At 39.7% G+C, this 25,675-nt stretch overlaps 1 protein-coding gene across 4 annotated transcripts; it reads right to left on the reverse strand.

Moving 5' to 3' along the window:
• Positions 1–1,388: 1,388 nt before the first annotated feature.
• LOC144964208 (phosphopantothenoylcysteine decarboxylase-like) lies at positions 1,389–15,423 on the reverse strand. 4 transcript variants are annotated; one of them, XM_078898211.1, is made up of 6 exons: positions 15,344–15,423; positions 11,473–11,629; positions 7,126–7,221; positions 6,501–6,629; positions 3,623–3,791; positions 1,389–2,547 (listed from the first exon to the last, which is right to left on the reverse strand). In XM_078898211.1, the coding sequence occupies exons 2-6, from the start codon at positions 11,563–11,565 to the stop codon at positions 2,489–2,491; spliced, it is 546 nt and encodes a 181-aa protein (XP_078754337.1). In that variant the 5' UTR covers positions 11,566–11,629; positions 15,344–15,423; the 3' UTR covers positions 1,389–2,488. The 4 variants fall into 4 exon arrangements, with proteins under 4 accessions (XP_078754337.1, XP_078754336.1, XP_078754338.1 ...); XM_078898210.1 differs by having other exon boundaries at positions 15,229–15,409; XM_078898212.1 differs by lacking the exon at positions 7,126–7,221 and having other exon boundaries at positions 15,229–15,411.
• Between the last annotated feature and the right edge of the window lie 10,252 nt (positions 15,424–25,675).

Raw genomic sequence — 25,675 nt, forward strand, 5'->3', positions numbered from 1 at the left:
GATTAAAAACATTAAGGTCATATCAGCGCCAGTAAAAAGGAAGAAAATGGTATAGTAAAAAGTTCTAGAATTACAATTAAAGCACCCAAGAAAAGGTAAGACAAAGGGGAATTTGTTCAAATACGGAACAGATGTAGATTCCAAGAGCACACCATCAGTGTACTTAGTTTGATATCACCTAAAAGTCTCATCCAGACACAAGCACAGGTCCAAATAAGAGGAATACACTCAAATGTTTACAAATCAGATATAATGCATAAACAAAACATAATACAGTGCATAACAGAGAGACGATTTACAAGGAAAAAAATATCATCTCCCAAAACTAGCTATACATTTGATTGTTTCCCTCCCAGTCCCAGCCAGGGTATCCGGTTAGGGCCAGGACAAAACCAAGTAATCTCATTCCAAGAAAAAGACAGAAAGCATGTTGGAAAACAGACATAGGGGGATAGAAGACACAGTATGTACCTTCCTGTCCACTATGGGAGAAGACAAGGTAAGACAAAGGGGAATTGGTTCAAATAGGAAACGTGTGGATTCCAAGAGCACACTATCAGTGTAAGTTTAAGATCATTACCTAAATGTCTGATCCTGTCACAAGCACAGGTCCCCACGAAGAGGAATTCACTCAAATGTTTACTTATCATATCTTTTTTTTTTTTGTTTGTTTGTTGCTTTAGGTCTCTTCCAACACAATTGAGGTTATATGAGAGACCGCTGAAACAAAAAAAACAAGCAATCTAACAAAAATAGTACAAATGTAAATCAAAAACATAACCTAAAGATATCATAATCTAAATTATAAATAACCAAGAACAAACAGGCAGAAGATTTACAGAAAAAAAAATATCCCTGTCAAAAATACAATCACAAACCAAAGAAGCAGGATAGGCTAGTAAAGAGAAGAAGAAACGACATCACTATCGGATCGTACACCCATGCGAACATCATAGGTATATGATTCAAGGGTGATGCTCCCATCCAACCACCCGCACTTATCATATCTAATATGTAAACAAAACATAATACAGTGCATAACAGAGAGATGATTTACAAGTAAAAAAAATATCAACTCCCAAAACTCTAATTATATTGTTGTTTCCCTCTCAACCAGGGCCAGAACAAAACCAAGTAATCTCATTCCAATTCCAAGACAAAGACAGAAAGCAAGTTGGAAAACAGATACGGTATGTAGGGGATAGAAGACACAGTAAGTACCTCCCTGCCCACAATGGGAGGTCAGGAACCCCACCCAGAAACATATTTTTAAAAAGCTAGAAAAATTAATAAAAACAACCAACAATATATAAGGGAATATACAACCCATTACCATGCTGGATTTATGTATATTAGGTGAACTATAAATAACAAACAGGGCAAAAACATTTCTCATTTGTAGCTTCTTTAATAATCGCGGGAATTATGTAAATAGGACATGGACATATACAACAATTTTAATATTATCTGATCAATTTAACAAAGATTATTTAAAATCTAAAAACGAATAAAGAAAATGTGTTTTTTAAAAAGAAATGTGAAACAACTAAATATCAAAATGCGCACAAATACAACATAAATATATGAGTCTTGAGTTTCCCAGAGGGAGACTGAACACTGGGTAAATTGAAGGCAACATTAAGACCCTTTTGCAGTGGACTTTCTGCAAACAGGCGTTTCCTCATCCATGTTAATAGTAAAATACTAAGAGTCTATCTGTGAAAATTTACATACAAAACAGCCACTGAGCAATTAATATTATAATGGTGGGTATATCTCTTCATTGCATTGTAAAACGAAAATGATTAAAAAGATGTGAGAACAGGACAAAGCTAAAAAAGTTCAGCTCACTGAGGTACATTAACATTAACATAAAAACAAGACACATTTTAAAAATTTCTCGGATAGAATGACAAATTAAAATGGCTGCATTCAGAATCTGAGTGGTGGCGGAAATGCTGAAAAAGTGATTTATTATTATATGAATTAGATGGCCTGTCCATTGCCAAAGAAAACACCAGATAATTATTTCAATTTCTGCTGAACAAGTCAAGAAATCAATGATAATGCGACTAATACCTCTCAACAAATTTAGGGTATTTTATTGATAGTTGATTGGGTGACATAAAGTCATTATGAATAAATTTAAAATTTTGACATTATGCCCTTTCTTGGTAAAAATAAATATGGGCAGACAGGCAAAATGGGATTAGAAGATAGGGCACTCAAAGCGATGCATAAATTTATTGGAAAAAAATCTGGGCATCTAGGCAGAGCAGGCATTCACACTTTGGGCACTCTCATGCAGACCATGTACCATGTGTTATATGTTAATGTCGCATGAAATGAGATAAATGGGCATATTTCATGACTTGAAATAAAACACAGAATATCAATCCTGATTGACTGCGAACATTAAAGTGTACAGTTACAATCATTAATTATGATTTTGTCTGGAATGTCAAAGATAGTTCCTCCATCCGGATGTCTAGATTAAAGATGCAACCACTGACACAAGAGTAGAAACTTCTGCCATTGCCCCATATCCTGCATTAAAATAAATACAAAAATGGTAGAATCATATTATATCACGTTTTCCAAAAAAATGTATTTGATATCTAATTATTACATATTAATTCATATTCAGCATCTAGCAAAAATGACATGGAAGAGTAAATCAATAACTATCTTGATACAATTACACACAATTAAAAAAAAAAGCAATATAACTATGAATGACTACCATAAATAAACCTCGAGTCACAAACCCAATCGCAGGTCAAATGTGCGTAGATCTCATACTCGTCCCTGCATGGGAAAGTCACCTCCCCTCTCTCCCCCTCCCACCCTCTCCCAATGGACTATTCTCATTATTGCCAGAAAAGAAGTTTTTCAAGGTAATGAAAGTGATTTCACAGATTTAAAATAAAAACCCAGAGGGGGTCACATATCAATGAGCATGCGAGTTGGAGACCTGGATGAACAAGGTTGCCAGTTTGGCATCTCAACATCAAATTTGGTCTTTTTTTTAGGTTTGAAAAATTCCACTTGTTTAATTGATAAATTTGCACAAATCAAAGGTAAACTGACAAAACAAAGTGAAACCAAGACACTTCCCTGTGACTAGTATGGGACAGGAAATGTGGATTTATGTGTCACAGAACAAATTATTTCCAAAATTAGCTTTTTTCCAAAATTTTGGTATTTTGTTATGACTTTTTCGCATTCCTTTTCGAAATCTTCCATTGTCAGTGCAGGCACCTATTGGTGAGTACTGACCAACAGGTGCCAGTGCCCGTGGGTCAGTACTGACCAATAGCCACTCCGAACGGCAATCCACATTTGGCCACCAATCTGCCTGACCACCCAGAGTGTTATGTTCTCATTTCTTACTTTCTACCAATGTTGTCAGCCACAACGTGGATATCCAGATAGTAAAAACGTAGACTGCCTTAGTACTCATTTTTCTTGTCATCCCTTAGATATTATTATAGATGAAAAATACTACTGTATTAAATTTGAAACCACACATGTACTTTCCCTTATCCCCATAAAATACACTTTTTTAAAAAAAACCTCTACAGTTGTCTTTACCAGCCTACCCATAAAATCATAATATTACCTATGTCACCACAAGCCAGTTTTTTGCTCACACATGGCACCTCAGTGTATCCAAATGCCTTGAGTTTTTCTACATGCCCTGAAGTCACAGGGTGATTCCACATGTATGTATTCATAGCTGGGGCAAATAGCAGACGCTTGGTTGGGTCCCATGCCCTAACTATACACGTCTGCAAAAAAAGAGACAATGTTAATCAATGATGTCTGAAAATTGTAAATATATTTTTGCATATATTATATCGAGTGGACGAAACAAAGGCTTTGAAGTTTTGTAAACTACCTTTGGCAATGTAAATCAATCATATCTAAACAGTTCTTGAAATATTAAAGCAAAGAAGAAAAAATATTTTTTTTTGTTTTTTTTTTTGTCAAATGCATGAAAAAAAATTATCTATAACACAAGCATAATGCAACATATTGATATTAGTATTAGATAGTAGTCAATACTAAGCAAAAAACTGTGTTCTGCGCATAGATAACGTACATAATCAGCCTTTTTTCAATATCATTGTTCATTGTTCAGTAATGAACGTATTAGGAGTAAACGAAAATAAAATCACTTTTAAAAATTTACAATTTTGGTATTTATCTATATATGTAATTGACCACCACAGAGTGAACTGTAAGGATATGGAAATCACTTTTTCTGTTTTTGTAAAGACATGAAAGTAATTGTGATTTACCTGACCATCCTGGCACCAGGGCCGCTCAAGTTTGTGTATTGAAATTCTGCTACATGACACAAACAGGAAACACATCTGATTAAAACTCTTGGATGTTTAAACCCCCGAGGACTCAACGCCAGACTGGAATATCACTAAACTATCACCTCTGGAGTGTTTCTGACTTCTATATTTCTCAGGTTGGTGTCATTTCATTCATTGTTCGTTGGAGTAATCATTGTCAAAATTAGTTCACATTCAAGATCACTCCATTTCTTAAGGATTACTGTGCATTCGTTATGCTTCTGGATTATTATTTTCACTGCTCAAAAAAAGTTTGAAGGTTGATTTCAGTGGTAAATAAGTATTTATTTGCTTCCAATTCCCTTTTTAAACATCTTATTATCGCTATAACTGTTTTGCATCGATCTCTCCCCAAGTCATATTAAATAACCACCAAGTCTCTTCAAATTAGTGCCGCGCTGAAGACCGTCTGGACCGCGGTCCGACGGTCTTTTAGCTGTGAACCGAAGACCGATCCCAGAGGGGAAGATCGGCGGCGGTCCTCACTTCTTATCACCTTTCAACTAGTGCGGGGCGGTCCTTGCAAGGACCACGGTCCTACGGTCTCGCACCATAGCCTACTACTTCCCCAGCGATTCGTTGCTTCGGTTGCCTATCTTCCACCAATCATCACCCATCCCACTTAATTAATCGCACCCACCCCCTTTGCCATACACTAAACGACACAGACGACCATACAGGCAGACGACCACCAACCTCCACTCCGCAAACTAGTGCCGCGCTGAAGACCGGTCTGGACCGCGGTCCGACGGTCTTTTAGCTGTGAACCGAAGACCGGTCCCAGAGGGGAAGACCGGCGCCGGTCCTCACTTCTTATCACCTTTCAACTAGTGCGGGGCGGTCCTTGCAAGGACCACGGTCCTACGGTCTCGCGCCATAGCCTACTACTTCCCCAGCGATTCGTTGCTTCGGTTGCCTATCTTCCACCAATCACCACCCATCCCACTTAATTAATCGCACCCACCCCCCTTTACCATACACTAAACGACACAGACGACCATACAGGCAGACGACCACCAACCTCCACTCCGCAAACCGCCCTTTCGTGTGTGAGATGGGGGGAACAGGAGGCGCACGCCTTGGACGATTCCATTATACGGGGTAAATTTCAAAATTTACTACACCATAATGATCGCAATGACAATGATCTATGGTGAAGGCATGACCCCTCTTCTCTAATGGGTTATTGTTTGAAATGTATGTGACTACAAAAGATGTGTGTGTTTGTGTGTGTGTGTGTGTGTGTGTGTGTGTGTGTCGAACCTAGCAAGTAGGAGTTGCGTGTGTGTATCAACGCCACGAACAACTCGATCAACGCCTTGGGCGATGCCATTATCTCCGTTAATGGGGATAAATTTCAAATTTTATTAAATTATCGAAGTAACAATGAAGTACGGTGAGCAAATAAAGAAGGCATCACCCCTCTTCTCTAATTAGGTTACAATTTGAAATGAGTGTGACTACTCCGTGTGTTTTACTCCTGTAGGCCACGGTTTTCATCGTGTAGCGGTCTTTAACGGTTCAAGAATGAACGATCCCACGCTCTCAAAGGTCAAACCGGTTCGAATTTCCAACAGTCTCTCAGGAATGTTCAATGTCGAAAAGGACCGGTCCTTGCGGTCTTCATTTCCCAAGGACCGTAGGACCGTGGTCCTTAAGCTTGCCAAGGACCGCCCCGCACTACTTCAAATGCAGAATTCGATCAGTCAGTTACTGTTGAATCACTCCAGCGTCGTCCTCATTGACGTTGGCTGCCCGCACTCTGTGGTGACAAAAGTCCACCCCATTCCCTTCGCCTGTTGACGGTATCATATAATTCTCTTCCATTCATCCTTGTCCATTCTAGGATGTTCTTTATATAACTACGTATACTGTTAAATATAATCCAAAATTAATAATAATAATAATCAAATAGATACAGTGCAATAGGTGTTCACAACTTTGGGCATGGGATTGTTTTAAATTAAAAGCAATACGCGATGAAAAAGCTTTGGAAATGGAGATCAAGTCAGAACACGCAGCGAATGGCCGGCCTCATTAATTTGAATTTTCCTTGTATAGACCGCCCTTCTGCAAGTCCAAGGCTCATTCATGATTACTCCCCCCCGCCCCCACATACACAGTCTCACTCACAAGTAGATTATCACAAAGTCCAGTGGCCATTTTGGCCATTGTATTAGCGTCAAGTGGTGCAATCAGCATCAAATCAGCCCATTTACGTAGCTCAATGTGTAGTACAGGATCTTGCACACTAGTCCAGGTCTGGAGTTGAAAGGGATCAGAAGAATTTTGGAAAGTGATCAATAATACATTTGTATCCATTATTTGTTAAAGCTTTAAATATAGCCAATTCATTTTTTACATATTATCTAATCAGTAAGTAATTTAAACATTTATTTAATAAAAGGACAGGAATAGGTATCGGGTGTAAAATTGTATATTATTCTTGAAAGATCTTTCACTTTATTTTATCTTTCAATTTTGTTCTGATTACTATTTAAACCCAAAGGATTATATTATAAAATAGTTGAGTATTGTTGGTGATTAGTGTCAGAGTAGGATAGTTTGTCATAGTTATCTATGAATCTTTTGTTTCAATGTTTGTTTCAGTGTATTGAAAAGACAACAGGAGAGTAAGATATTCTATATACTTCAGCATTTCAACCAAGAATTTTGTAAGAATAAAACCATCTAAATTAAATCAGCCTTGGCAGTGATTTACTTTTCTTTGCGTTTAAATAAATTTCACACATTTTACCTCCCACTCATCCTTGTCGGTGTAAATTGGGACAGAAACTTGATCAGCCTTAAAGAAATGAAGAGAGTGATCTGTGGCTACCAGACGGATGTCAGGCTGAAATTTTATTTACAAAATAAAATATTTAAATTCAGAGAGATAAAATTGCAAATTGAGCTCTCTACATTAAAACAGTTATATCCATTACAAAACAACAACAACAAAAAACAAAATAAAAACAAATCACTGTACACTACGATCATATACTGTGAAGCCCTTTAAAAGTGAAAGAGTTCAATGAATTTCACTAAAATGCCTAATTTGTATAATCTACAAGTTGATCTTATGAAAGAAACATTAAAACAAAGAATCATATATAGGGTGAACTGGGGCAATTCCACCCACTACTTCTCCTAAATCACTCCCACGCCTTTCCTAATTAAGACATTTGTCTGAATGTTGCAACACTTAATCCTCTAACCACAACACCAATTATGAACAAACAATTTTCACTCATACCAATCACAAAACAGCAAAATTTCACTTTTTACAAAAAAATAATGAACTCTTTATTTGGGGCAATTCCACCCACCGTCAACATCTGACTTTCAATTTCCACTGACTGAATGAAATGTCTACTGGAAACTTTCAAATACGTTCCTATGACTAAGAGGTAGTGGGGGACAATCATTGCTGCCATCACTCTCATCATCACTGTCTCTTCTACTAAATCTTTGCGGAACCCAGTCTTCATCATTATCATCATCCATTTCTAGATCAGAGTCTGTCACTACTGGTACTGGCTTCTTCTTCTCTCTGACCGCCCTTTTCCCTTTCCCCTTTCCTTTTGATGTCTTCTTCATCTTCTCCTCCTCCTCCATTGTCATTCTCTCAATACACTCTGCACTGGTTAAGCTTTCGCCATACTGACGTTTCACACCTCTCCTGTTTGGTTGGTTTTTCTCCCTCTTTGCTTGCAGAATAGGAGAGATTTTCTTCATGAAGAAGTCCTTTATAGTCAGTTTGGGAGAAGTTTCGGCCGATGGTGTGGCCGGACGTGAGGTTGATGGCTCGGTTGATGGCGTGCCGGGGGGAGTTTGATGGCTCAGTTGATGGTGTGGCCGGGCGCGAAGTTGGAGTGGCCGGGCGGGAGTTTGATGGCTCAGTTGATGGTGTGGCCGGGCGGGAGTTTGATGGCTCAGTTGATGGTGTGGCCGGGCGCGAAGTTGGAGTGGCCGGGCGGGAGTTTGATGGCTCAGTTGATGGTGTGGCCGGGTGGGAGTTTGATGGCTCAGTTGATGGTGTGGCTGGGCGCGAGGTCGATGGAGTGGCCGGGCGGGAGTTTGCTGGCTCGGTTGATGGTGGTGACATGTCAGCTGTGCAAGTGGGCGTGGCATCAGGTGCCACCTTGTCGAAGATCTCAGCTGATTCGTACAAGGAACGAGGCACAGCATCAGGGTTGAAAGGGAAGATCCCAGTTCTCGCAAACCCTGCTTTTATGTTGTCCCCTGACAGGCATCCGGACGACCACAGCTTGTTGAGCAGAGATGGAAAGAGCTCTTTGGTGAGAGCTGAGCCGAGGTTCTGTCTGGCGAAGGAGATCAGGATTTTCTCCCTTAGCAGTCTTGAGCGGGCCATAAACACCAACATCAAGAGGCTGGAGCACATGGGTGATATTGGGTGGCAGCTTCAACAGAATAACCTGGTTCTCAACAGCCGATTGGATAAGCGGCACACTGATGTGGGACTTGTGTCCATCGAAGATGAGCACCACCGGTCTTTCCTTCGACAGAGAGGGGACGAACAGCTTCTCGAACCAGTCGAGGAAGCAGACACTATCCATCCACCCCTTGTCACTTGAAGTATAGCGACAGTCCTGGGGTCCATCAGCCATCCATGCTGACCGCAAGTTCTTCGCAGCATACACCACGTAGGGTGGCAACATTCTCCCATCAGCAGAAGCGCAGCCATTGACACTAATGGTGTCTCTTCCAGACCCACCTATTACTCTGAATAAATGAGAAATGTTCTTCTCACAGATGACACCAATCCGTTTTGGGTCGAGTGGCATCCCTGTCTCGTCGACATTGAAAATCCGGTGGGGACTGTTCTCAAGATTGTTGTCCACCAGTGTCTGCTGAACCAGCTTGAACCACTCTTTAACAATGGTCTTGTTCGCTGATGATTTTGCTCTAGCAGATTTCATCTGTTCTGGGAGTCGATGCGTAAGGGTTGGGTGGCGCTGAAAGAATCCATAAAGCCAGTCATATGTTGGAAGAGAGGCTTTGAACGGGTTGTTGGGCTTTCTTGACTGTGCATACTCGCCAACAAGATGTAACACCTCACTTTGGGAGAAGCCAAAGCCCCACCTTGCCATGATCTTTAGGCACTCCTCAATCTCATCCTCCTCTTCAGCAGTGAGGCAGGTATCACGGCCAGGGCCTATCTTTTGGTACCTGGAGGGAAACAAAAAAAAACACACAAAAATATGAATAGAATGCAATGATATGGTTGTCTGTAGTGGTGGTTTGGGGGGGGGGGGGGGGGGGGGTGAGGTAAGGATGAAGGGGTAGGCCTACAGCCCACTTCTACAAAATATAAAAAAAAACCGAACCAAAAGGCTGACCACTAATGTTTGGTAATCCAGTTCTAGCTCTTCACAGAGACCCTACAAAAAATGAAGGCCCAAACATTTATGACAAAAGTAAGTCCTTCGAGCCATGAGGCCGGTTTGCTTAGTGCGAAACGGACTGATAACAATTTCTTGTTACCTCTTGGATAGGACACTGGTCTATCTCAAGACACTTCCGCCAGTCCATAAGGACCAGCTACCCATTTTCTGCTGGGTGAACAGGTCGGCGCTGAAAAAAATCCCGCTTGCACAGGGGATCAAACCCGGGCCTTTTTGCATAGGAAGCGAGTGTGGTAACCACTACACCACGGAGCCGACTAAACATTTATGACAGGCACAAGATTAAGTTCTCCTTTGTTTAGTTAACATAGAAATGTGCTTAAATTTTCAGGCACTTCTCTTACCTCTTTCGGACCTGATCTCTCAGGGTCTCTCTTTTGACTCCAAAGACGTTTGAGGCTTTCAAGTACCCCATTTCACCAGACTGTACTGCTGCAATTGCATTTTTCATGGCCTCCTTGTTGTATGGCTCTCTCTTCCTCACGTAGTTCCTCACCATTCTGTGGAAAACATGATAAATCATGATCACAACATGTACAAATTAGGTGGGGCAAATCCACCTACCAAGTGGGTGGAATTGCCCCAAGGTAAAAATGTGGCTCAACAGGGCAGATATGGCGTATATTCAGCTATAAAGGTTTTAATAAAGGCAAACAGACAGTAGATAAAGCCATATCAGACCATCAGAGCAAGAAAAGAGGGGTTGTGAAAATCCACCCCAGGTGGTGATTGCCCATACCACCATTACAAGAGGCCTTGAAAGCAGCAACATGGCCTCTAAGTCAACTAAATTGGTAATGAAAGTGAAGAAAAGTAACCATTTTATCATTTCCAAATGATTCCCTGACTTTCATCCATCCTAAATATGAAAAACACACCCTAAATTAGTACACTAGGTCTACTTACTTTGACGATGTTTGAAGATGCAGTTTTCACAGGTCTCTGTCTCAGCAACAACAAGATGTAAACAAAGGAAGCAGGAAGAGGAAGTACGGGGGAGGTAACTGTAAAAAATAATCAGTGAGTGAACTCTCCTCCAATAGAGCAGTAAAGTTAGGTGCCCCAAACGTAAACAAAGGTCGAGAAGCACGTGGCAAACCACATGTTCCTGTCTTGACAACTCACGTTCCAATGTAAATAATAGAAAAAAATAACCTTTAAAATTTGGCTGTTAGGTGGCAAAAGAAACACATATTCATAAATACTCGATCATGCATCAAATAATGTCTAGATATGGATATTTTATGGAACAAAAGTTAAAATTTTCTAAAATTTATCAAAAGTTGCAGTCTATCTATTTTTAGACCAGAGCAAATTATTGCGCTGGTGTGAACAAAACGAGAATTATTCGGAGCCTGATTTTCATAATAATTTAGCCTTATATTATTATTTCTGCAACTGTTAGATTTTATGTAAACATATTTTCAATACTGAAAGTGTATTGCCTACAAAATTGGGAGACCTATATTGTGCGTAAATTATTCCGGTCCCTAACGGAAATCACTAGCAACTTGTTATTGTTTACGTTTGGGGCACCTAACTTTACTGCTCTATTATTCCAACAGTTTTGTCCCCTGATTTCAGGGAAAGTAGGTGGATTTGCCCCGTGGGTGGAATTGCCCCAGTTCACCCTACAAAAAAAAGTTTACTTGTTGTATACTCCATTATATAATTACCTTTGATTCAAGTTTCTGTAATTCTCCAACAAGCTCTGGGATTTTAATTGAAGCTACACTGCCGGTGCAACCAATGAGAATGCAGGGAGCCATTGGAGTTACGTCCTTTTACTGAGGAAAATGGATTGACGATTCCTTATAAACAAGTCATTTGTAGCTGAAATTAAAACATAGAATAGAATTAAGATGAGGCATTGAAAATAAAGCTCTATGAAGGATGAATATATAACAAAGGTATTGTTATGGAATTGGTCTCCATTGTAACTGACATGGTTTACCTTGCCACTTTTATTAGATAATGTGCATTATAGCCACCATCTGTATCTGTGAAGTACAGCATAAACCTCCTAGTGGAGTGTCACATGCCCCCCACCCCTCCCTTACATACATACACACGCATGTAGATTTCTTTGCACACCTTCCAAACCCCCCACCCTCTTATCCTAATCACCCATGGATGGAAAGGGAACAGTTTTAGGCCCACTTTTTTTAAAATTTACATCAATGATATGCCGAGTAAAGTATCAGAAGGACACAAAATTTGACTTTTTGCGGACGATAGCCTTCTTTATAGGGAAATTCAACAAACATCAAAAGATTGCAATATACATCAAGAACATCTGGACAAGCTACAATCATTGGAGAAAAAATGAATAATGGAATTCCACCTGAAGAAATGCCAGATAATTCGTATCATGAACAAAAAGAAAATAACAAGTTCAGATTATTTTTATTATATACACAAAGAAAAATTGGAGACAATGCAAAAAGCTCAATATCTTGGATTAAATCTTGACATCAAAATGTTTTGGCAGCACCACATCAGTAAAGTTTGTTAAAAGGCCAATACAAAGCTTGGATTCTTACGAAGAAATGTACAAAGTTGTCCAAAGAACAGCAGAGAAACCTGCTATACAGTCTTTGTACGGCCAATTTTAGATTATAGTGCATGTGTTTGGGACCCAAAGAGTAAAAAGCAGACGGAAAAGCTCGGGAAAATTCTAAACAGAGCATGTAACAATTACAGGACTGAAAGCTGTCGCCATTTCAAAAGATGCACTATACAAAAAGCCAAAGTCCTCTTTAAGGCTCATCATGGACTGACAATGATCCCAATTGATCGCTTTATCCCAAACAAAAGAAAACAGCACTCATACTCATACCAGGTCCCGCAGTCACGAGTTATAATGCTCATCTCAACTTGTTTTTTCCAAGCACCATCCAAATATGGAATTCTCTGCCCAAAAATATTTTTTAAATGAAAGTACGGGGCCCAAATTTTGACACTAGCCCTAAAGTCGACACTCTTAGAGAGCCGGCTTTCAAACCTGTTTTTCCCCTAAATTTATGTTTTCGGGAGCTCACACCAAAAACAAGGTCACAGGGTGTCGAAATTCAGGCCCCCTTCCTTTATGGCCAAATTGAATTTGACAGAGAAATCGATAATAATAACATAGGCACGTCCATGTGTCTTCATTATTGTAGGGAATGTATTTGTTGTGTGTTCTGGATTGTTGTTGTGAACTGTTTTATGTCCGTGAAGCACTGTGAGTACCTTTAATGTGGGTGTGTTGTTTCTTCTTGTGTGTATTTGTGACGTCGTGTCGGGTACAAAAGCGACTGCTAACACTCATCCTATCTTTTTCTACTGGATTCAAAATGTTGTGTTAACTTCGTTTGGTTTTTATAGATAGTTAACCTTGCCTTATCAAGATCGGGATAATTCACGTTATTGTCAATAGATTTAGTCTATGTGTACGCTTGCAACTCATTAAGGTCATATCAGCACCAGTAAAAAGGAAGAAAATGGGATAGTTAAAAGTTCTAGAATTACAATTAAAGCACAAAAGAAAAGGTAAGACAAAGGGGAACTGGTTCAAATAGGGAACAGATGTAGATTCCAAGAGCACACCGTTAAAGTACTTAGTTTGAGATCACCTAAAAGTCTCATCCAGACACAAGCACAGGTCCCAACTAAGAGAAATACACTCAAATGTTTACCAATCATATAATATAATATGTAAACTAAACATAATACAATGCATAACAGAGAGATGAGTTACAAGGAAAAAAATATCATCTCCCAATTTGTTAGCTGCTCTCGACTCTTGGACTAGGTATTTGGACAGTGGCATACCTGTTGATGCAGTGTACCTTGATTTCGCCAAAGCATTTGACAGTGTTCCACATCAACGCCTTATTAAGAAACTTGGATCATATGGCATCAGTTCATGTTTGCTAGCTTGGATCTCAGATTTCCTGATTGGGAGAAGACAGCGTGTTAGGGTGAACGGCAGTTTTTCGGACTGGGCACCAGTATCGAGTGGTGTTCCGCAGGGAAGCTGCCTTGGTCCAGTTTTGTTTGTAATATTTATTAACGATCTTCCAGACGTTGTGGACTCTCTGTGCCAAATGTATGCAGATGACACTAAGGTGTTCTCTAGAGTAGACAAGGAAGAGTTCATAACTCAGCTCCAAAGTGATCTTGACAGCTTGGTACAGTGGGCTGATAAATGGCAGCTTAGGTTTAATGCAGACAAGTGCCATGTCTTGCACTTGGGATATAGAAACCCGCACCATCAGTACACAATGAGAAATCATGACTCTAGCGAGACTGTCATACTTCAGCCCACTGAAGAGGAAAAAGATTTAGGTGTGTTAGTAGATCAGGAACTGAAGTTCTCTAAGCACATAGAAACCCAAGTAAATAAAGCAAACAGAATCGTTGGTCTCATTAGGAGGTCGTTCACTCATCTTGATAGAGATAACATGAGACAATTGTTCACTGCACTTGTACGTCCCCACTTGGAATTTGGCAATGTAGCATGGGCACCACGACTACAGAAAAACAAAGACCTCATAGAAAGTGTTCTAAGACGCGCAACTCGGGTCATTCCGGGATTCAAAGATCTAGAATACACAGAAAGACTGAAAAAGATAAGAATACCTAGCATGCAGTATAGGAGAGACAGAGGAGACCTAATTGAAGCGTACAAATACACACATAATTTATACTCTGTTAGCACGAGCCCTCTAAATCTTGATTCCACCAGCACCACCAGAGGACACAGATTCAAACTCTCCAAAGAAAGGTGTTCTCTAAACCTTAGGCAGAACTTTTTCTCAGTTAGGGTAGTCGACAAATGGAACCGCCTGCCTGCAACAGTTGTCGACGCCCCTTCATTGCAGGCATTCAAGTGCCGTCTTGATGCTCATTGTGAAACAGAAAAATACTGTTTGTAAAGTTAAATTCAGACACCTCCTTCCAGTATGTGGCATGCCCAGTTTTGAGAGACTTGAATTATATACGTTCACGAATGCACAAGAGCAGATAAAAGGCTGTTACAGTGTAAAAGCCTACATAAATCTGGACTTATATCATATCATATCATATCAAAACTATAACTATACATTCAACTGTTTCCCTCCCAGTCAAGGAACTCCGGCAAGGATCAGGACAAAGCTTAGTAATCTCATTCCAAGACAATGACAGGAAACAATTGGAAAACGGGTATGGGGGGATAGAAATAGAAGACACAGCATGTACCTCCCTGCCCACTATGGGAGAGATTTAGTCTATTGCTATGCCCATAATAATAATATGCGTAGTATGGAGATGCCCATAGTCATAGAGAAGCACTATGGAGTTGCCCATAGACGCAGTATGGATATATGCCCATCGACGTTCTAGACGTCTAGTCCAATTTATGCCTTTGCCTTTGGATTTGGACTTTGGAGATTCCCACTTAGACTTACATTAGGTGGCGACAGTCCACTTCGGTGGAGATATATTTATTTATTTTATTTCACACCATCGTGAATAAGTAAGGGGAGGCCTTTGTAAATTATAGCACATAGGTAGCCTACCTACCAAGTGGATATTATTATAACAGTAACAGGCCAAGGCTATTTGAGTTCTCAAACTTTTATCTTTCTACTTTCGATTCTTTTGTCTTCGGAACGGAAATATCCGATTTGTTTGTGCCATTAGAGAGTTACCGATTACCCACCTTAATGATCGACGAACGACGAGGAAGAAAACGAAGATCTGTTCTCGGCGTTTTAGGACAGATCTCCGTTTTCTTCCTCGTTATTCATTGTAGGTTGGAAACGTAATCGTGAACTTGCTAATCACAGAAAAAGGCATACGACAAGATCAACGTAGACACCAATATTTAGGCCACTCATAGATGTGAGGGTCCTCCTCTTTATTCTAGTGTCATCATCTTAGCTTGTCGCTCCAACACCGAACCCACTCCACGGCATCTGTGGAGCAGACTCTTAGGCCATGGTCAGTGCAGCTGGGCCCATCCTGGCATTCTCTAAGGATGTGCTCCGTCGTCTGCTCTGGGCATCCACATACAAGCTCGTCTCAGGCAGCCCCCACTTTTTCACGCTTCCAGCTGTTCTCCCAATTTTTGCCGGTTTAGTGTTACCCATTCATTCCTGGGGAGCTCAGTTCCGTAGGGCAGTTCTTCTCCCAGATCTTCAACGGCTTCAATTGCATGATTGTCCCACTCTCTCCATGTGGAAAGTCCTTAATCGCTGCAAGGTCAGGGTTGATGCTTTCTTCCGTCATGAAGCTCTTTCTCGACTTCAGTCTACTTGTCGTTGGGTTGTGGTCATGGAGGGGTGCCTTGGGTCCATTTCCTGTTTATATTTCTGGGCTTTGGAAGCAGTGACTCTTCGAATGTGGGGAGGTGAAATGCCAGTCAGCCGATTGAGGACTGGAACTGCAGTCGGTTTCAAGTTACCAGTATTGATCCGGCAGGTGTTATGTAGCTCAGGGTAAATCTTTTAGGCATGACAAGATCTTGCCCAGACTGGTGAGGCGTATTTGGCCGATGTATAGAAGAGGGCTAGTGCGGTTGTCCTGACTTTTTGTTTTTTTTTTGTTTGATCTGCTCCCCATGTAGTGTTTGCCAGTTTTCTTTGGAGTTTGTTTCTTGTGGCCACCTTTGCTTTTTTTTTTTTTTTTTGTTTGTGTGTGTGTGTGTGTGCTGAGAGATGGAACAGTGTGCGATCTATGGTGACACCGAGGTATACGGGAAATGTGTTGTTCTCCAATATGTTCCCATTCCAGGAGATATTCAGTTTCCTGTTGGCTTGGTGGTTTTTTAAATGGAAGGCACACACTTGAGTTTTTCCTGGGTTGCGATTTAGTGAGGTTTTTTTTTTTAATTACTCAGAGAGTGTCTTCAGGGCGTCTGTTAATCTCTCCTCAACGGTCTTGAAATCAGAGGCCGGGATGCAAGACACAGACCATCAGCATATATATATATATATATATATATATATATATATATATATATATATATATATATATATATATATATATATATATTATATATTATTGTTCTCAAATTCAGGTGGTCGTTGGCACAAATGTTGAAAAGGATTATTATTATTATTATTATTATTATTATTATTATTATTATTTATTATTATTATTATTATTATTATTATTATTATTATTATTATTATTATTATTATTATATTATCATTATTATATTATTATTATTATTATTATTATTATTATTATTATTATTATTATTATTATTATTATTATTATCATCATCATCATCATTATTATCATTCTTATTATTGTTGTTCTTGTTGTTGTTGTTATTAATATTATTGTTATTATTGAAATTATTATTATCTATTTATTAAATATAATTTCCCTAGTCTATTTAATATTTTGTTTAATAAAAACGATTAGTATTTAATTTTAGGGGAGAATTAATAGCTATAATAGTACATTACTTGCAAGAAATAATAGTATATATTTGGTTATCTCACGTGGAAAGCAAAATAGTCTGGTTGCCAAACCATGAACCCAATAGAAAGCGTCAGCCAAATTTCTTTTTTGCATTTTATAGAAGTTGAGCATCTCTAAATTAAATCTCTGATTAGTGCTGTCTCGAGTATATTGAGCATTTTGAGAAATTACGTCACAAAGGTCATGAAAAGGTCATTTTTTTAAATCCCCAGAAATCATTGTATAGTATACAGAATGAAAAGTTTAGTCAAATCAAATGCAAAAATACTTCTATTTTTTAAATTGACCGAATAGTTAACAAATTACACTTTTAATATCCAAAAGGTCAAGGTCACTGCCAAGGTCGTCTCGTAAAATGAACCAAATGTTGCCGTGTTTGGTATAAAATGAAAAGTCTTAACAAGACCAATACAGAATTTTGGATATTTATGGTATTTGTTGATCAATTAATTGTCTACAGCGGTAAAGGTATAATTGGGTTGATGAAAATTACTAACTTTGTGGGTAAGGTGTCAGGTCACACAAAAAACAAACGGATAGAGTCTCCAGAAGGAGAGACCGTGCCGCGTATTGAGTCTTTAGTTTTCTTCGCCTTTCCTTTTTTACATTGCTAATTACTGACAAAAAAAATGGAATTACAATTTTCTGGTAACTAAAACACTCGTCATCGATGTCTTCGTCGTTTGACTCATCGCTTGACACGGAAACAGCTTGATAAAGGCGACTACGACAGTTCTTGTGTTCATCGCATTTACAAACTATTGTGCGTGGAAGCTGCACGGTAACACAGCCACATTTTGATGACCCACAAGGTTTTCCAGGGAGAAAAATCCGCATTGAATTTGAATAGTCTCTATAAATTCGAGCGGTACACTTGATGTGTTGCTATGCTTGGCACTGTGATTGGAGCAAGTGATTTGGTTTGGTAGTAACTTCATCCATCCAAAATCTGTTGGTTGTAAATCTGGGGGAGGCTTGAGCAGGAAATGGACAGACAAGTATACGAACGAGGAAATGTTGGCGAATGTGAGAAAGGGGAGAATGTTGATCGATACCATCAGAAAGAGGCAGTTACGGTTTTTGGCATATGTGTAGAGAAGAAACGGAATAGAAAAGTTGTTAACATCTGGGATGATCGAAGGATAGAGAGCTAGAGGGAGACAAAGAATGGCATTTCTAAATAACCTAAGAATGGCCAAAAGAGATTTTAAAAGCAAGGCAGATTTTATGCACATCGCAGGGGATAGTGATTCGTGGAGACAGCTGACCGACAACGTGCTCAAGAGTACAAGCCACGATGGATGATAATTTATATATGCCTCTGGTTTCATTATGTGGATTTTACACTTCTAATGTTCGATAACGAGAGCAACTTGATGAGCCCAGTAGATCTGAAACATGCTCAATACCTTGTCTTAAGTTGACAGATTCGATAGGAAGAGAGGAGAAAGAGCAACAATCTAATTTTTAAAATAATAGAATTCAATAAATTAAGTTTAGTGCTGTTTGTTGCTGTTTTACTTTGTTTTGGGGGATTTTAAGTGCCCTAAACATGAACGCAAACTAGCGCTTAGTCTCTGACTTTATTCAAGGACTTGAACAAAATTGGATTTCATATTAGCTGACCAAGCAAGTCCCAGACTAAAATCACGGCACCTTCGGACTAAGTTTGGCCAAGTTTTAGTCCTTAGTCTGAGACTATTTACTAGGATATATATCATAGCGTCAAGATAGCAGCTATATTAGTCAGCTCACATGAAATCCAATTTTTCCAAGTCCTTGACTATAGTCAGAAACTAAGTGCTAGTCCGCGTTCATGAACACAGCCCCAGATGTTTCCACGAGTAATCCACCAATGCGTCCATTTCGACATGACCTAAAAGTTCCAGCCAACCATAGAAAAGGTCTCCCTTTAAAGGATACGCTGCAATGTTTACAAATTAGAAAAGGAAAAAAAAAAACCCTTGAGCTTTTATGTAGGACCATTACCACTAAACGTACTCAAGGGGGTCCCAAGCTATCAGCAACACTTAACATGTAGGATGAGGCGTGATGCCTGTTAGGCGATGTGATACTTTTTCCCCGACCGAGACAAAGCCGTTTACAGCTAGTACACCTGAGCACGGTGAGTGCTTGTGAGTAAAGAGCCTTTTCCACGGACTCAACTATTCGCGGCTCAGGGCGGGACTCGAACCCAAGAACTCCCGATCCGAAAGGGAGTGTCATACCAATAGACCACATAGCCGCGAATTAAAAGCTATAATAGTACATTAAAGAGAGATAATTTGCAATAAAAAAAAATCATTTCTTTTTTTAAAAAGGTACTATTACTATACATTTGACTGCCTTTCGCTAAGGATCGACGTCATGACCAGGAAAAAAAGAGCAATCTAACAGAACAAAGACAGAAAACAACATTGAAATGAAAATAGATTAGGTAAGGGACCTCTCTGCCCACCTCTGTGGCCCCCACCATAGATAACACAGGACCCCAACTGAGCTCGAGTACCTATACTATTTTGGCATTACTACTTAAAAGTCCCATCCAGTAAAGAGCAAAGGATCTAATCACGCTATTATCAGATGTTTACAAAGTAGTAGTAGTAGTAGTAGTAGTAGTAGTAGTAGTAGTAGTAGTAGTAGTAGTAGTAGTAGTAGTAGTAGTAGTAGTAGTAGCGTATGGCTACACCTCCAGATTATGTTTGTCTATCCATGATGTCAGGTCATCTCCGGCTTCAAAGATTGTTTTGTACCCCCCTGCTAATTTTGTTACTGGGCATTGCTGGACCAGATGATCGATGGTTTGACGTGCCCCCTTGCAGTATTGGCAGATTGGTGAGTCAATGAGTCTCCATCGATAGAGGCTTTCTTTGCTGCGACCATGGTTGGTTCTAAGTCGGTTCGCGGTGACCCAGTGTTTTCTTTTTGCTGTTTTAAAGTCAGGAAGGCGCAGAGTGGGGTTGGTAATGAATTGTCCATTTTTTGGCAGGTTTGATTGCCATTCATTGGCCCAGGCAGTGGTGATGTCAAGGTTTTCTATTCCGGATTTGTGGAAGGGTCGTCTGGACTTAGTCTATTTGTTTGTGGGGCGTCTTTTACTATTTTTGCCAGGGGGATATTTATTGCCAATATTGATTGGGCCTTGTTTAGCTCTTTTTGATTTGACAGTGCTCATCTTAGGTGTGGAGGGGCTATTGCGCTGGTAACTGGGAGCCATTGTATTGGTGTGGTTTTTACAAAGTACAATATTATATTAAAAACTAAAAAATTGTATAATAGTACACGAGAGAGAGAGAGAGAGAGAGAGAGAGAGAGAGAGAGAGAGAGAGAGAGAGAGAGAGAGAGAGAGAGAGAGAGACGGCCTGCAAAGGGAGATATAATATCATCTTTTAAAAAGAAAATGAAAAAAATAGAAACTATTTATTTAACAACTGTCTCTTCCCCCTCGTCAATAGCAATCTAGTGTATAGAGGCATTGCCCTCTTTGCCCTCGCCACAATCAAACTTTTCCCTTTCCTTTCCCGGGTTCCATCTCTTTCCAGAGGTCGGATGTCATGGCTTTCCATCCTTCACGGTCCATTGCAGCCTCGTTACAGTCTGCCATGCGCCGTCCTGTAGCTTCCTTGATGCCATCTGTCCAGGATTTCCTTTGTCTTCCTCTGCCTCTCTTTCTTCAATTCTTCCCTCCATTATCCTTTTTTCGAGACTATCATGTCTTCGCATATGTCCAAAATATGACAGCTTTTTGTGCTTCACAGTCAAAAGAAGTTCTTTTTGTTTTTGGCCCATTAGGTCGAGGACTTCGATGGTTGTTTTTCTTGCTGTCCAAGGTATTTTCAGTATTCTCCTGTACGTCCACATCTCAAAAGCTTCAATACGTTGTTCTGTCTGTGCGGTTAGTGTCCACGTTTCACAACCATAAAAGAAAATGGACCACACATAGCATTTGGTGCATCTCATTCGTGTTCTGACGGAGATATTTGTGTTGTTGAGGATTGGCTTTAGTTTCATGAACGCATTTTTGGCCAGCATTATTCGTCTCCTGATCTCTTTGTCAGACTTTGCATCGGATGTTACCAACTGCCCCAAGTACGTGAACTCCTTTACTTGTTCCACTGGACACTCTTCTATTTCTATATCTATGTCTATGGGCTCTTTCTTTTTTGTTATCACCATTGTTTTTGTCTTCTTCGCATTCATGAACAGCCCCTTTTCTTTACTCTCTTCGTTCACTTTTGAAATTAGCTTCTGTAGGTCTTCCTTACTTTCCGCCAACAGGACAGTATCGTCAGCGTAACGTAAATTGTTGATGTTGTGGCCACCAACCTTCAACCCTTGTGCTGTTTCTACTTGCCGAAAAATAGACTCTGTGTATAAATTAAACAAGCAAGGAGACATAACACATCCCTGGCGCACCCCTTTCTTGATTTCAATTGCATCTGTTGTATCTGCCTGCACTTTTATCTGAGCCTTTTGTTGCCAGTACAGATTAGCGATTAGAGCCACATCATTCTCTTTCACACCTATTGCCACAAGGTCCTGGATAAGTTTCTGATGACTAACAGAATCAAATGCCTTTGAGTAGTCGATAAAACAGGCATATATGTCTTTTTGGACCTCTATGTATTTTTCTGACAGGATTTTTAGTCGAAAATTGCCTCCCTGGTGCCACTGTTCTTTTTGAATCCAGTTTGCTGTTCTGAAATTTCACGATCTACTTTTGACGAGATTCTTTTCAGGATTATTGTCAGGAGGAGTTTCAGTAGATCAAACAATCAAACAAACAAGACAAAACCCAAGCCTGTGATTTGCTCTCTCTCTCTCTCTCTCCCTCTCTCTCTCTCTCTCTCTCTCTCTCTCTCTCTCTCTCTCTCGGTCGTCGCAAGATGCATAATATGTATCTAGCTGTGCTTGTGGGAACTACACACCTAACGTCCTACCGGCCGGCATACCGTTAGCCTAGAAAGAGGAGAGCTCCTCTTTCTAGGCCGTTAGGTTGTACTTGAGAGCTCTCTCTTGCCAAAAAGCCCGTATCTGGGTCAACAGCTGATCGTGGAATTAAGCGCGTATAACAATGAGCTAAGATGGCGCCGACACCGACAACACATAACAAATGCCAGTGGTGTTCCGGTATCAATTGTTCAAATTCTCGACACAAGAGACCAGATTTAGGTTTCTTCCGTTTCCCAAAGGATCCTGAAAGGTGAGAAAATTAAACTTTAATCTATTAACCTTAACAAATAACTATATTACTATATTAACACGTCTAGATTGTGTTACTAGAGAAAATGAACATTAGATTTCTGATCCAGTTCTAATCTACTGCACCGTGACTGTGACCCTTAAAGGTGGCTCTGTTGGGGGGTGAGACTAGCCATTATCTTCTTCTTCTTCATCTTCTTCTTCTCCTTTTCCATAATAGCAGATGTCGTTGATTTAAAACACAGTAAAGGGTAGGGGGCGACGGTGTAGCTACACGGCATTGAATTATAGCCATATATGTTGTGCCAGTGGATTTATGCTTAAAATAATTGAGCTTTTATATAGCGCAATATCCAATAAATATGCTCAAAGGGATTTAGAGGGATGACTAGATAGGATGTATATTGACTAGACTTGTGATGCCTATGTCTAGATTCTAGTACAGTAGTAATCTCAATGAAGTGAGCTTAGTTTTTTAGAAGTTGATCTAAAGAGAAGCATACATCTAGTCTCTCTCGGCCAATTAGTATGTGCTTTTATGTATAAAATTAACTCTTAATCAGACCTAGCTCTCAATTGATTACTAATAATAGATCTAGATCCAATATTGAACTGCGTTAGTTATTTTTTACAGGTCCAGGCGTTGGGTCATCAACTGCAGGCGTGCTGATTTGGATGACAAGTCAGCTGATGCTCTGTACAGACGAAATGTTTTATGTGAAGAACATTTTGATGCTTCCTGTTTCAGTGGCAGTCAAGACACGCCTTCAACAAAATGTTCCACAGGAAATTAGACAGCTGATGTTGCCATCAACTATGCAATCCCTAACACCAATTGAACAGAATGTAACAACTTGCATATCTGGGTATGTTGCAGTCAAATTAATGCCCCATGTGTGTACAGACTGTCAAGATTTATTGAAAGGTGACAAGGACCCTGGCAAAGAGAGTCAAGTATTCCTGCATGCAAAGAACCTTCAGGGTTGTAAGCATGGCGGTCTCTGTGCACCAAGTTCAGAACTTCTCTGTATCATAGAAATTATGGAAAAGGAATTCAGAGACGACATTACTCCCACACTGCACATTACTGGTCTGAGAAATAGGATCATTAGACGGCTTGTGGTAAGCATTCCACCCCACATGGGCCTTGATTGCAAAAATGGAAAGTGTGATTTACTTTTTTATGTAGCTAATTTGTTCACTAATGCCAGTTAATGAATCAGACACTGTCAGAAAAACAGCCCACCCATAGAAATAGGAGGGCTGCCACATTTAGCCATGTGTAGATTTGATATGTCGCTGATTTGTTTTCTTACCGGTATGCCTGTTGTTGTTGGCTTCCGTCTGTCTCAGGAGACAATGGATGTATACCGAGGTTATCAATTCTGGTCTGCCACTGTCAATCATCGGTGTTGATGCAGCATTGTCCCCCTTTGTGATTTTACTGAGCCATTTTTCAGTTTATAAAATGTGTTTGAGAAGAGAGTACATGTATTTTGTAATTCTCTCCTTCATTATGTTTAATTGTACTTGTGGTCATTAATCTATGCAACGCAACTTGACGTCATCTTAGTCATGCATGCTATTTTTTCATTGTACATATTATTTTGAACTATACGTGTGTTAATTAAACACACACTTAACACACACACACACACACACACACACACAGAGAGAGAGAGAGAGAGAGAGAGAGAAGAGAGAGAGAGAAGAGAGAGAGAGAAGAGCGAGAGCGAGAGAGAGATAGAAGAGAGAGAGAGAAGAGCGAAAGAGAGAGAGAGAGAGAGGAGAGAGAGAAGAGCGAAAGAGAGAGAGAGAGAGAAAGAGAGAGAGAAAGAGAGAGAGAGAGAGAGTTATGGCTTTGTTGAAAATACAAAGGTCGTTTGTTTCTATTAAGTTTGTTTAAAATAAATCATGATTTTCGCTGTAAAGTTGAGTTAGATTTATTTTTTGTCAAAGTTTATCCCCCCCCCCCCTCCCACCCCCCTTCTCTCTCTCTCTCTCTCTCTCTCTCTCTCTCTCTCTCTCTCTCTCTCTCTGTCTGTGTGTGTGTGTGTGTGTGTGTGTGTGTGTGTCACACACACACACACATCATTATTATTATAAGTAATTTATTTTAGAATCTTACAAAGTTATCGTAACCTGATCTAGAGAATCATACTAATCTATACGATTTTGCACATAAAGCCTGAGCCGATAGTAAAGAAAAAGAGCAGCCGATCTCTAGCAGACGAAACACACATTCAGTGCAGGGTTGCCAGATTATTTTTCAACAAAATGCCAGGGGAAGACTCAAAAAATGCCAAAACACTCAAAAAAATGCCAAAGTCTGTTGACTCCCACCCCCACTAAGAAAAACTACTCACTTTTGATAGACAATTTACTATCATATCCTGGTGGCTTGCGTCTTTTCTTTTCTTTTTTTTCTTTTTTTTTTTTTTTTTCTTTTTTTTTTTTTTTTTTTTTTTTTGAATTATACTAAATTTCCTGTTGGGGTAATTTTTTACCTACTGACTACTAAGTGGAGTGCTAAACCACTACACCACGGTTGGATTTTAAGAATGAAAAAGAAATACATTAACATGAAAGATCTGCAGACTTTTGGGAATTCCAAAAAGGAGTGAAATCATTGGATGCTGTAAAATCAGACCACGCTAACGAACAGAGTTAAAAGTTAACAGGCGACCATGACGCAAATATACACGAGTTTTGCAGGAGATTCCCAGAAAACTTACTAGGATACTTGTCGAGGGCTGAATTTGAGTGAATATCTGAGGGAGGCAGGGCTAGTTCAGGGTGTGAGTTTTAATAGCAAAGTTTTCCGATGTGAAGAGATTTGTTTTTACGCGTTTAGAAATAATTAAGAAAAAGGTGTCATTTGATGTATAATATACAAGAAAAGAAAATGCCAAATGAAAATGCCAAATGCCAAATGATTTTTCTAATGCCAAACGGTTTTCAAAAATGCCAGATTTTTGGAATCTGGCATTTAAAATGCCAAACTGGCAACCCTGATTCAGTGATCCGCGCCTATTTCGTGACACACAATTTTTCGGCTGATACGCAATGAAATGCATTGTTGTCATGTGGAGAGCGGGAGGGAAGAGAGAGCTCTCTGGTTGTATGAATAGGAGTCGGCCGTAACCTGTATTCTCTATGGGCCGTCGTAAATGTCATGTCGACAGGAGGCAGCTAAATATTTGACATTATGTTGGCTAC

Source organism: Berghia stephanieae, chromosome 2 (genome assembly GCF_034508935.2).
Source record: "Berghia stephanieae isolate SIO BIC M18660-M18661 chromosome 2, UCSD_Bste_1.3, whole genome shotgun sequence".
Lineage (NCBI taxonomy): Eukaryota > Metazoa > Mollusca > Gastropoda > Nudibranchia > Aeolidiidae > Berghia > Berghia stephanieae.

What these genes read in the sequence shown, in the direction of transcription:
- LOC144964208 (XM_078898209.1), bottom strand. Translation starts at nt 7,870, where the DNA reads ATGATGATAATGATGAAGACTGGGTTCCGCAAAGATTTAGTAGAAGAG. An exon ending in GACTTTGTGATAATCTACTT is followed by an intron (nt 3,792 to 6,500) that starts GTGAGTGAGACT and finishes CTTTTTTTGCAG; the next exon opens with ACGTGTATAGTTAGGGCATG. An exon ending in ACTGGCTTGTGGTGACATAG is followed by an intron (nt 2,548 to 3,622) that starts GTAATATTATGA and finishes ATTTTAATGCAG; the next exon opens with GATATGGGGCAATGGCAGAA.